Source organism: Panthera leo, chromosome B3, assembly GCF_018350215.1.
Source record: "Panthera leo isolate Ple1 chromosome B3, P.leo_Ple1_pat1.1, whole genome shotgun sequence".
Taxonomy (NCBI): Eukaryota; Metazoa; Chordata; class Mammalia; order Carnivora; family Felidae; genus Panthera; species Panthera leo.
The window spans coordinates 19085155-19098907 of NC_056684.1; the positions used below are offsets into that span (position 1 = coordinate 19085155).

The 13753-nt window shown below is 41.4% G+C and overlaps 1 protein-coding gene and 1 non-coding gene across 4 annotated transcripts in view; both read left to right on the plus strand.

Moving 5' to 3' along the window:
• LRRK1 (leucine rich repeat kinase 1) overlaps positions 1 to 13753 on the plus strand; it is a 148918-nt gene that overhangs the window by 43484 nt on the left and 91681 nt on the right. For all 3 annotated transcript variants that reach the window (XR_006203399.1, XM_042941183.1, XM_042941184.1), the window contains exons 3-4: positions 3156 to 3319; positions 11648 to 11819. Coding sequence is in view for 2 of the 3 variants with exons in the window: in XM_042941183.1 (XP_042797117.1) it covers positions 3156 to 3319; positions 11648 to 11819 (336 nt within the window). In the remaining variant the exon portion in view is untranslated. The remainder of the gene's footprint in view (positions 1 to 3155; positions 3320 to 11647; positions 11820 to 13753) is intronic.
• On the plus strand, positions 3977 to 4140 carry LOC122223394. Its single transcript, XR_006204271.1, has one exon. It is a non-coding gene; the product is annotated as a U1 spliceosomal RNA (small nuclear RNA).

The following is a 13753-nucleotide window of genomic DNA, read 5'->3' on the forward strand; positions in this document are numbered from 1 at the left end:
TCCCTGTGTCCATCCATCAATCCAATATTTTCAGTACATTTCAAAGAAAGTTGCAAGCATCTGTACACATCACCCTCAAAATCTTCAGCACTTGTGTTATTAACTACAGTCCAATATTGTTTATAGTGCTTGTGGGTAAAATCCATATAGAGCAAAATGCACAAGTCTTCATTAGACTGTTTGATAAGCTTTGACAAGTAACAAACAGCAATTTTCTCATGCCCCCGCCCTGGTAAACTTCATGCTTGCCCCTGCCCCCCAGGAACCACCATTCTGATTTTTTTTCACCCATCGATTACAACAGCGTATAAACGGAATCATTTTGTGATCAGTCTTTCACTCAGCATTATGTTTTGAGACTGCCTGTCACTTATTTCATGGATCAGTAGTAGTTCATTCCTTTTTATTGCTGAGTAGTTACTAAACCACCGTAGTTGTTTATCCGTCCTTCTGTTGATGGACACGTGCTATTTACAGCTTGGAAACAGTATGAATGAAGCTGCATGAACATTCTTGGATAAGCTTTTTAGACATATTTCTCTTGGCTAAATATCTGAAAACAGAATTGCTGGATCATAGGGTAGCTGTATGTTTAGTTTTATAAGAAACCACCAGACTTGTTTCCATTTTACACTCCATTTGTGCCATTTTACACTCCAGCCAATAAAGCATGAGTGTTCTGGTTGCTCCATAATCTCACCAACTATTGTAAGTCTTCTTAAATTTTGGTGATTCTGGTGGGAGTATAGCTGTGTCTGCTTCTGGTTTTAATTAGCATCTGTCTGATAATTAGTGATATTGAGCCTTTTGAATATTTTTAATATCCTCTGCTGTTCCAATCTTTGCCCAGTTTTAATTGGGCTGTCCTTTATTACTGAGTTTTGGAATCATTTTTGTATTCTGGATACCATTCTATTTTTTTCTTGATTTACGTTTGGTAAATATTTTCTTCCAGTATACAAGTTGCCTTTTCACTTTTAAATGGTAGCTCAATCTTCTGATGAGCAGAAGTTCTAAAATTTGGTGAAGTCTAATTTAGTAATTTTTCCTATGATGGTTATTGCCTTCTGTGTCCCATCTAAGAAATCTTTACCTACTCTCAAGACATAAATATATTCTCTTATGTCTGTTTTTCTAGAAGTTCCATAATTTTAACCTTTATGTTAGGTCCATGGTCTGTCTCAAATTAATGTGTGTGGGGGGGCGGGGGTGAGAAGTAGGAGTCCAAGTTTCTTTTTATTCATTGTGGGTGTCCAGTCGTTCCAGCACCATTTTTTGAAAAGACTGCTTTTCTCATTGTATTGCTTTGGCACTCTTGCAAAAATCAATTGAATGTACAAGTATGGGTACATTTCTCAATTCTCTATGCTGTTCCATGGGTTTATTTGTCTATACTGGTACCACAATGCCTTTATTACTGTAGCTTTATAGTAAGTCTTGACATCACATGGTATCTATCTTCCAGGGCTGTTCTTTTTCAAGATTACTTTGGATATTTAAAATCCTTTGAATTTCCATACAGATTTGAAGATCAGATTGTTAATTTATACCCCCCAAAACCTATTAAAATTATGGCTGGGATTTTATTCAATCTGTAGATAAAATTGAGAAGAATTGACCTGCTAATAATATTGATTTTTCTAATCCATGAACATGGAATGTCTTTTCATTTATAGAGGTCTCCCCATCTTTGGTTAAATTTGTTTCTAAGCGCATAATTGTATGTTATTATAAATATATATTTTTTTAGTTGTCCAAATGTTAGCTGGTATAATGTGATTCACTTCTGTGATATGAGAGTTTGGAAGCCAACCTTGCCCCACATTATTTTCACATGAGAAGAAGCTTCTTTTATTCATTCCTTCAAAGAGGTAGCAGAGAGATGGAGGAGGTTCACCCTAGCCTGAGAGCTAGGGGTCCAAACTTCAGTTCAGGTTTGCCTTTTACTGACTATGTGAACTTGGCCAAGCATGGTAGGATTCTCCCCCTATTTCATTCAACACATTCGGAACATAACTCCTCATTCATTGTGGTATTTTCAGTAATATTTATAGAGGTAAAACTTTTAACTCTGATTCACTTGCGCATTTGAAAATCTGGTAGAAGCCTTGAATTTTCTCCTCAGAAAAATGTACACACACACACATGTGCATGTGCGTGTGCACACGCACACACACACATACACACACACACACACACACACACAGAGTTTTGTGTCCAATTTAGGATGTTCAGGCAACCTCAGAAGGCTGTTCATCAACCTTTGGGGTCCACAAAACCCCTGTTCTAAAGGGAGAGCTCAATGAGGGTAGGAGCTGACTTCCTTTACTTATACATCTTCAGCACCCAGTATGGTGCTCAGCCAATCATGACTGCTCAATGAATGCCCCATCATTGCTGCAACATGCCTTCTGCAAAGCTCGCCATTTTTCCCAAGTAGCACAGCCAGTGTCACAATTAGAGGACAGCAAGATATTGCCTGATGGATGAGCCACATTTCAGATAAATAGACTGGCAGAGTCAAGAGATATCTTAGGGACACCCTGGGCCAGTCACACTAGTGGCCCAAGGGCGTCCCAAGGCCTAGAGTTTCAGAGGATCACCAAGATCAGAATGTGGCATATTTGTGCAGGGGTAAGTATGGATGAGGGCTGCTGATTCTAAATCCCACACACTTAGTGGGGTTTTCTAGGCAGAGTGAGTATAAATTTCCAAATCCTGAATATTAGACCTGCCTTTCTTCCACCACTAGATACTATACCCCTGTGAGGGAAACAGAAGGGGAACAATTTGGCTGGACTTTCAGCTCTCCCACCAAACCCCTACTTTTCTGTCGCTGTCAGTGAGATCAGCCTGGCAGTTCCCAGCCAGGCAGCTGCCATAGGTGCCCTGGATCCACTCCACGGCAGGACAGTGTTGCTGCACAGACAGCCTGACTCAGCACCAGCCCCAGACAGAAAGTCCCTCCCACAGGGCTGCAGATCCCAGGGTCTGCTGTCCTTGGTGACACTGGCATTATTTCAGGGCAACCCTTTTCTCTTCCTAAAGCCCCAGATTTATTTCACGGAGAGCTCATCCTGCTCTCCTCTCCGTGATTCCCATGAGTGGCACTGGCAAGTGATGGTGACATTGTGTGTGTGCTTCCGTCCACTCAGGTGCTGGGGACATGGGCAGCAAACCGTCCACACCAGGCAGTGACCCCACAGCGCGGTGCCCGGGGACGGAGGGCATTCACGCTGCATACAAGCAAGGAGACCCCAGCAGGGCCCGGCACTTGCTCCGGGAGGCTTGTGATGACAGCACATCCCAGCTGGAGAAGGTAGGGTCAACGCCGGCTCCTTCAACCAGACTGGGGATCTGGCTTGGATGAAGGTTATCATTCAGATTATTTCCTTGTTATCCTCTAATCATAGTGGGGATTTTTTTTTTACCTCATTTCACATGTAAACTTAATGGCTGCCAGTCTTGTCAAGCCAGTTCTCAGCCTGCCACTATCTATGCACACCCTTTCACCTTACCAGTAACTGAAATGTGAACAACAAAAGGCCAGTCTGAAGGTTTAATGTACTGTATTCCTCTACATTTCTTTTCCATTATGAAATAGCGCAAGCTAACAAGAAAATTTAGAAAAATGTAAAAGTAGAGAGGAAAAGAATAAGAAAGTAACCATATTCCTAATGCAGCCAAACAGTCCCACTTAACAATTTCATTATATTTTTCTCTCCATTTGCTGATCTGTGCGTACATTGTTGTTTCTAACAGAGATAAAGTCATTTTGTGTATATAGTTTTGCATGCTGCTTTTTCTCACCTAATATTATATCAAGCATTTTCCATATGATTATAAATTCGTGTGTGCTTTAAAGCAAGAAAGGTGTTTACACTTCACTTTAACTGGTGAAATGTTGAAACCGGTAGACTTGGTTAAGCTGTGTGTAACACCCAGAGCAACCACTTTAAAAACTATACAAAGAGGTACACTTACCTGGCACGGGAGATACCATGATCACGAAGATGGTTTTCCCAGGGTGAGGCTCATCCATTGCACTCCAGATGTGCTGACCCCTGCGATTTCCCTAAATGTGGGAAACGGGACTACGTAATTTGTGGTAGTGGGGGACTGCGTTCGCACTTTCCCCTGAAAAGAAACAAAACAAAACCATACAAAGAGGTATACTCAAAAACACTATTGACCAATCAAAATGGGATTTGAAAAATGTTTAAGAAGCTCACAGGAAGACAGGAAAATAATCAGAAAAATGAAAGAGTAAACAAAACAAAACAAAGAAATGCATGGCAGACCTTAGCTTTAATATGTAAGTAACTATATTAACATAAATTTTCCAAAAACATAAACTTGAAGAGACTGCAGAGTAGATCAAAATAAATAAATAAAAGGGGCGCCTGGGTGGCTCAGTCGGTTAAGTTGCCAACTTCAGCTCAGGTCATGATCTCGTGGTCAGTGAGTTCAAGCCCCATGTCGGGCTCTGTGCTGACAGCTCAGAGCCTGGAGCCTGTTTGGGATTCTGTGTCTCCCTCTCTCTGACCCTCCCCCGTTCATGCTCTGTCTCTGTCTCAAAAATAAATAAACGTTAAAAAAAATAATAATAATTAAAAAAATAAATAAATAACCATGAGCAGCTATATTCTGCCTATGGGAAACTCACTTCAAAGAGGATATATGTGGGTTGAAAGTAAATGGATAGAAAAAGTTATACCATGCAAATATTAATCAAAAGAAAGGAGTGGCTAAGTATCAGATAAAGTAGACCTCAGACTAAAGGAAGTTGCCATGGACAGGGAGGAATATTTCATAACGTTGAAGGAGTCAGTCCATCAAGAAGACATAGCAATCCTAAATGTGCATGCACCAAACAACAGAGCTGTAAAATATGTGAAACAAAAACTGACATAACTGAAAGGAGAACGAGATAAATCCACAATAATAATTGGAGACTTATAATTTGACACAACTCTCAACAAATGATAGAACAACTAGGCAGAAAATCAGTAAGGATACAGAACTTCACACCATCAGCCCACAGAATCAAACTGACATTTATAAAACATTCCACGCAACAAGAGCAGAATGCACATTCTTTTCAAGTGTCCACAGAGCATATCTCTAGATAGACTGCACATCCTAGGCCATAAGATAAACCTCATCACATTTAAAAGAATTAAAATCAGACAGAATATGTTCTCTAACTTCAGTGGAATCAAACTGGAAATTAATAGCAAAAAGATAATAGGAAAATCTCCAAGCACCTGGAAACTAACCACAAACTTTTAAATTACCCGTGGATCAGAGACAAGGTCTCAAGGACAATTTAAAAAATACTTTTAACTGAACAAAAATGAAAATACAACATGTCAAAATTTGTGGGATGCAGCTAAGGCAGTGCAGAGAGGGAAATTTATAGCACTAACTACTTACATTAACAAAGAGGAGAAGTCTCAAATTAATGATCCAAAACTTCCACCTAAAGGAGCTATAAGAAGAGCGAAATAAATCCAAATCAAGTGGGAGAAAGGAAATACTAAAATTAAGAGTAGAAAAATGATGAAATTTAAACAGAAAAACAATAGAAAAAGTCAGTGAAAAAAAGGTAATTTTTTGAAAAGATCAACAAAATTGACAAACCTCTAGGAAAACTAACATAGAGACAAGAGAAAAATATCTAATATCAGGAAGGAAACAAGGAATGGCACTACATACCCTACAAATATCAAAAGGATTGTAAAGGAACAACTTTATACACATAAATTTGACAGCTTAGATGAAATGGACCAATCCTGGAAAAGTACAAACTATAACTCACCACTATAAAATACGTACATGATTTTAATAGCCCTTTAACTATTAAGGAAATTCAATTCACAAGTTAAAACCTCCTAAAAAGAAATCTATAAGGGGGCCTGGGTGGCTCAGTCAGGTAAGCAACAGACTTCGGCTCAGGTCATGATCTCATGGTTCATGGGTTCAAGCCCCACATTGAGCTCTGTGCTGACATGACAGCTCAGAGCCTGGAGCCTGCTTCAGATTCTGTGTGTGTGTCTCTCTCTGCCCCTCCCCTGCTCATGCTCTCTCTCTGTCTCTCAGAAACAAACATTTTAAAAAATTAAAAAAAAAAAAAAAGAGAAATCTATAGACCCAGATACCTTCATGGGAGAATTCTACCAAATGTTTAAAAAAGAATTAACACCAACTCTACGAATACTTTTCAACACTTCTATGAGTCCAATATACCTGATACCCAAACCAGACAAAGACAGTACAAAACAGAAAAGTACAGACTGAGCCATCATGAATATAGATGCAAAAATTCTTAACATATTACAAATAGATTTCAACAATATATGAAAAGAGTTAAACACCATGATCAAGTGGGATTTATTCTAGAGATACAAGACTAGTTCAGTAAAGTACTCAATAATCAGCCAATATAATCCTCCATATTAATAGACTGCTACAGACTGAATGTGTCCCCCCAAAATGCCTATGTTGAATAAAGTGATGGTGTTTGGAGTTGAGGCTTCTGGAAGGTGATTAGGTCATAACGCTGGAGCTCTTATGAATGGGGTTAGTGCTCTTATTAAATAGATCCCACAGACCTCCCTAGCCCTATTCTGCCATGTAAGACAGAAGAGATCAGTCACTAGGAGGAAGGCCCTCATCTGACCACATTGGCACCATAATCTCAAACATCCAGCCTCCAAAACTGTAAGAAATAAATTTTTGTTATTTTTCTGCCACTCAGTCTGTGGTATTTTGTTATATCAGTTTGAATGGATTAAGGCTTAAAGTGAAGAAGAAAAAATCACATTATCATATCACTTGATGCAGAAAAAACATTTGACTAAATTTAATACCCTCATGATAAAAACTCTTAGAAAATTAAGAATGGAGGGGAGCTTCCTCAGCCTGATGAATATCTACAGAAACCTACAACAAACTTCATACCTGATGGTGAAAGACTGATTTACCCCTAAATTGGGAATAAGACAAGGATATCTATTCTCAATAGATAGTTTTATTTGAGAATAATTATATAAAATTATATTCAATATATTACTGGGAGTTCTGGCCAATGTAGTTAAGACAAGAAAATGAAATAAAAGGCATACACATCTGAAAGAAAAATAAAACAATCTCTTTTTGCAGGTGACATGACAGTCTACATAGAAAATCCAAAAAAGAAATTATCCATAAAAGAAAAAATTGACAAATTAACAACTTTTGCTTTGAGAAAGACCCTGTTAAGAGAGAGAAAAGATAAGCTACAGGCTTGGAGAAAATACTTGCAAATCACATATCTGACAAAGGACTCATCTCTGATTCATACATAAAAAATCTCCCGACATTCAACATAAAAGGCAAACAATCCAGTTAAGTAATGTAGGAAATAGATGAAGAAACATTTTGTTGAAGAGTATATACAAATGGCCAATAAATCCATGAGAAGATGTTCAACATCATTAACCATTAGGGAAATGTAAATTAAGACACAATGAAATATAACTACATATTGATTAGAATGGCCAAAATTAAAAAAAATAGAATGCCAAATTCTGATGAGGATGTAGAGAAACTATCTCTCATTCATTATGGTGAGAATATTTCCATTCCGGAAAATAGTTTGGCAGTTTCTTTAAAAACAAAAACACATAGGGGCGCCTGGGTGGCTCAGTCAGTTAGGCGGCCGACTTCGGCTCAGGTCATGATCTTGCAGTCCGTGAGTTCTAGCCCCGCGTTGGGCTCTGTGCTGACAGCTCAGAGCCTGGAGCCTGCTTCATATTCTGTGTCTCCCTCTCTCTGACCCTCCCCTGTTCATGCTCTGTCTCTCCCTGTCTCGAAAATAAATAAACGTTAAAAAAAAAAAAATTAAAAAAAAACAAAAAAAACAAAAAAAACAAAAACAGACTTACATTATGCAAGTGCACTCCTGAGCGTTTAACCTAGGGAAATGAAAACTTATGTGCGCGCAGAAATCTGTGCATGATTTGTTCTTAGCAGTTCTACTTGTAATAGGAACTAGATACTACATAAAACTCTTAGCAGATGAGTGGTTATACATACAATGGAATATAATATAAAAGTATACTACACATATATAAAATGTAATATATAGTATAAATATATTAAAATATAAATATACTAAGTAACACAAAGAAACTCTTTGAAATATGCAGCCATTCAGGTGGATCTCAAGGGCATTATGCTGAGCAGGATATTAAAAAAAAAACAATCTCAAAAGGTCACATTCTGTATGATTCCATTCGTATATAAACACTCTCAAAATGGCAAAATTATAGAGATGGAAGAGACATTTGTGGCTGCTGGGGTTAGTGATGGTGGAGGGCAGTAAGGTGAGTGTGACAGTAAAGTGGGGGAGGGGAGGCTGGAGAGACTGGTCTCACAATGGAGTAGTTCTGTATCTTTTTTTTTTTAAGTTTTTTAGTGTTTATTTTTGAGAGAGTGGGGGGGGGAGGGGCAAAGAGAGAGGGAGACACAGAATCTGAAGCAGGCTCCGGGCTCCAAGCTGTCAGCACAGATCTCGATGCAGGGCTCGAACCCACAAACCATGAGATCATGACCCAAGCCTAAGTCGGATGCTTAACCGGCTGAGCTACTCAGGCACCCCGGAGTAGTTCTGTATCTTGATCACAGTGGTGTTTGCACAAGTGCAGAATGATATACCCACATTGTACTAACATCAAATTACTGGGTTTGATCTTGAAGTACAGTTGTGTAAGGTGTCACCATTGGGGGGAACTGAGTTAAGGACACATGGATGCTCCTCAAGACTGTCTTTGCAACTTCCAATGAGTGTCTACTTCAAAGCAAACAGAAAAAAAAAAAAATAAGTGAAGTCTAATTCCACTTTTATAACGTTTAAAAACTGGCCAAGAATGAATCTGTGGTGTTAAAAGTCAGGATAGTGGTTATTCCAGGTAGGACAGTGACTAGAAGGGGGACTTTGGAGCACAGATAATCTTAGGTTCCGAGGTCTGGATGTCCATTACATGAATGTGCTCATTTGTAACAGTTCATGAAACTGAACACACAATTTGTGTCCTTTTCTGTAGGTGTGTTATATGCCAATAAAAGTTATAATGACTGCAGATGCCTGGGTGGCTCAGTCGGTTAAGCATTCGACTTCAGCTCAGGTCATGATCTCAAGGTTCATAAGTTCAAGCCCCGTGTCAGGCTCTGTGCTGACAGCTCAGAGCCTGGAGCCTGCTTTGGATTGTATGCCTCCCTCTGTCTGCCCCTTCCCTGCTCGTGCTCTCTCTTTTTGTCTCAAAAATAAATAAACATTAAAAAAAATTTTTTTTTTAAAGTTACAATGACTAAAGTAAAAAGAGTTTGGTTTCATGTGGGACTACCCATGTGTTGATATGGATGAACATGTTCTGGAAGGCTGTGTAAAAGCACTTTCCTTTGCAAAAAGGTCATTGGGAAGTAGAGGTATGGAGGGAGGCCTCCTTTTTTATTTTATACTTTTCTGTGCTATTTGAATTAAAATAAATACACGCTATAGAGCCTCTGCGCTGTCTCCAGCCAGAGTGCCAGCCCTGACCTTTCCTGCCTTCTGGTTCCTCTTGGCTTCAGGCTGACTCCTAGGAAATTACCACTTCATGAGGATGGGGCTTTTAAGCCTCCAACCCACTAGCGTCTAGACAGCTGTTGGTTGTGTGCAGTGAATCATTTAATCAATCCCTGTGGTTTTTCTCCCTAATGCAAGTGCTTTCCTGGAATGGCAGGCCTCCCGGGCCCCACCCCGGGCAGATTGGCAGGCCAGTGGGTTTTGCTTTTTCGGTCATATTGAATGAGTATGTCACGTCACCAGCTCATTCACTCTCCTTCAGAGCCCAGGCCTCCCTCCAGGTCCCACAGTTCCTGGGAAGTCTTGGGTAGAATGGGGAGAACATAGGTTTGGGGCTAGACAGACCCCAGTTCAAATCCTGGATAGTTCTGCAGACTGTAAATTCCCTCGCTGTGGGCAAGCCTTCATTTCCTCACCCACAGGATGGAAATACAGTGTGAAAATAAATAAAAGAAACCTCACTTAAACTGGAGTCTGGAAGCCCTGAAGGGGAGTTCTCACGCACTATCACTCACCTTCAGAAGCAAACCCTGCATTCTCCAAGGAGGCTTACTTACCACACCGCAGCTGGAGGAAGGAAGAATTTCTCCTTGCCCAGCAACAGCCCAGCCAATGGGAACTCAGTGAAACACCCTCCCAGCTTCTTCCTTTTTCCCTTGTAAAAGTAAGCCCCTCTCTTCTGTTCTCCAGACTTGGCTATGGTTCACTGTAGTTGGCTTGTCCTGAATTGCAATTCCTCTGCTATTCCCAAATAAACCCATTTTTCAGGTAAAATAAATGGCTCTTTACTTTTTAATTTTAAGTTTATTTATTTATTTTTGAGAGGTAAGGGGGAGGAGGAGCAGGAAGAGAGAGCATCCCAAGCTGTGAGAACAGAGCCTGACGTGGGGCTCTATCCCACAAACCGCAAGATCAATACCTGAGCCGAAATCCAGAGTCAGACACTTAACTGACTGAGCCACCCAGCCACCCCAGGCTCTTTTCTTTTTTTAAGATCAACAACAGATACAGTCCTCACAAGACTGTTATCAGGATGAAGTGTGACCATGTAAATAGGATGTTCAGTGCATGATAAGAGCTTAATATATCTGTCCCCATCCCTGGGATTCTGTTGACCCATCCCTGTCCATCACCCTACAGTGACTCCGAAAGCACAGGTTTCCTAACCTGTTCAGCAAGCAAAATGTGCTCTTTCATGCCGCGGATTGGTTCTGGCACCCTCAGTGCTCATCCCAGCTTCTTACACACAGTACGTCCTCAGTAAATGTCAGTGATGGCACAGACTGCCTCAGTTCCAATGTGGGTTCTATGTGTACCTCCTTGAACACCGCTGATGCCCAAGTCCATGGGGAATAGTCAAGTTCCAGGAGGACTTCACATTTCAGTAATGCAGTCACACCCTGCACATGCCAATCCAGCATTCTTTTGGCAGCCCCAGTGAGCCCATGAAAAGCCAAGGCCATTTTTATAGTCTTTGAAAGCCATTTTCTAGCTGTGTGATCACAGGCAAGCTACAAAACCCCTCTGAACCTCCACGTCCTTGTCCATGTATTAGTATCCTGCCTCAGATGGGGATATTCACATGGTCCCCATCCTCGTGAAGCTTATGGCAGCTTATGCTGTCCCAAAGAAACAGAATGGGAGCCACATTTATATCAAGTTGTCTAGCAGTCACATTCAAAAAGGAAATAGAAACAGATGAAATATTAACCGTATATTTTATTTAATCCAAATGTATTAAAGATCATTTCAACACGTGATCAATATAAAAATTATTGACGAGGTCGTCGACAGTTTTGGACTGAGTCTTTGAAAATTGATTTTCAAAGCGTGATTTTATGCTCCCGGCTCCTCTCACTTTGCGTGAGCCCTCATTGCAAGTCCCCAACACCCACATGCGACCCATAGTGCCATCCCAGACAGCACAGCCCAGTCTTGCCCACGGACTTGGCGAGGCATTTCGAGTTGATTCTCTTGGTACTTCCTAACAGCACCCAGCTCCCCAAAGTCCTATTGTTCCTGCTCTGTTTTGACCAGGGCCGGCTCCTGAGCATCTCAGCGGCCTATGGGGATCTGGAGACTGTCCGATACCTTCTCACCGAGAGACGGGTGGAGCTGCCCACGGAGCCCACCGATGACAACCCAGCTGTGGTGGCAGCGCATTTTGGGCACACTGACGTGGTGCAGGAATTGCTTGAATCTTTGCCAGGTAAATGCCAGGGTGTGAGTTTCTTGGCTACCTCTCAGGACACCCTCTTCTTAGGAATCAGATCGGCATTCGGGGGGGGGGGGGGGGGGGGGGGAGGGGGAGGCGGGGGAGGGCTTCCCCTCCAAATGCTGGTTTCTTCACACTTTTAACTAAGCAGGAGCTCCAGAAATCTGGGGCATCAAACTGACAACCAAAGTCAAAGCTGCCTGCCAATGGCAACACCACATCCCACATCTCACTCCCTTTAGCTCAGGAGGTAAATGTTCTCATGCCATATTTGATAAGGAATGTGGATCTACGTCCCTTTTTTAAAAAAATTGAAAGGTTATATTCTTTAAAGCAGTTTTAGATTTTCAGAAATACTGATTTGAAAGGACAGGGAATTCCCATATACCTCCCTGCAAAAAGTTCCCCTGCTATTTTTACTTTGTATCAGTGTCATACATTTGTTACAACTGAGGAACTTGAGAGACATGGAGACTTTCAAAAGGTGGTCCTGGCTCTTTCAGAGCTCCTGGTCAAGCCGAGGAAATCAAAACAGAACGGAGTAACTCCGTGCAGTGTAACTGTGCTGAGGTTGAAGTATTTACACAGTGGTCTGTGTAAATACACAGACGCGAAGGGAATGGCTTGTCTGGGCTCAGGACAGGGTCTTCATAAGGAGATGACATCTGAGCTGGGTTTTGCAGGGTGAGTAGGAGTTTAGTTGGGAGACAAGAGAAGGAAGGGCTGAGGTTGCCTACTTTTGCAGAGAAGGGGCCTGAGCATGGCTGGACCTGAGCATTGTTTTCAGCTGCTCTTGGGGCATCCTATCTTCAACTCAACTAGGGACAGAGTTGCTGAGGACTGAAGGAGTCTAGAGCATTGTTCTGGAACCTGCAGGAAGTGCAGAGATGGGCGGAACAGTGTGTGTGTGTCCCTGTGAATTCCCAAACTGGAGGGGAGGGCAGCCATTGTTAGGAGTAATGTAAGACCAGAAGACACACAAGACACAACTAGAGAACAAGGGAGGGTTTGAGAAGAGGAGATTCGAGGCTCGCAGGGGGTGGGTACATCATTATGTAATTTCTGGTCTCTGTAGCTGAGCAGAGATAGCACAAGGGAGGAAGAGGCCAGATGGAGACCAAAATGGGGCTCTCTCTGAGTATCACTGGATTGGGACTTCAGAAAATACATGTGGGGGTTTCATATGGTTCAGAAAGAACCCTTTGGTTTCATGTGTTTAAACCTTTTAGTTTTGCATGGCTTAATCCTTGACTTTGCCATTTACTGTGGGACATTTGGCAAGTTCCCAGACCTCTCTGAGCTTTGAGTTCCTCATTCGAAAATCATAGCTTTGAAATATAGCCTGATACAGCTTCCTAAGACTGGTGTACATCCATCCTCAACAGCAGTTAGCAGCATGATGACTGGATTTCTCATCTCTAGATATCCTGGCGGTAAATGAGTTAGGGATCCCTTGTCAATATGTGTTCAAATACCACCTCCTTTGAGTTGTTAATTCTAGTTACCAGAGGGAGAAGACGGGACATTTATTTACCATCTGCTGTAGCCCAGGCACTGCACCGGATGCCCTTTGTGCTGAATCTTCATTTCTTCCACCCCCTCCTCACCCCTATGTCCTGGTCAATTTCTTACCATGGAGGGGAGGGTCCCCATCTCCATGCTTGGGACCACTTTGGTTCCTAAGGACTTTCAGCCTCTGGAAATGAGACAATGTTATAGTGCACTTGGCAAGTGTCAATGTGGAAGATGAGATCATTTTTCCATGGCAGCTACATCTAAAAGGCATTGCATTCCTTTGAACTTGAAGATATTGTAACACTTTAGCCCACACTGTCTCTGTTCATTCAGTGGACTAAATGTTACTTCATTCGGGAATTAAGTAGGTGGTTCTTGCAGGGAGTAATTCTCAAAATTCTAGGCTGGATAGT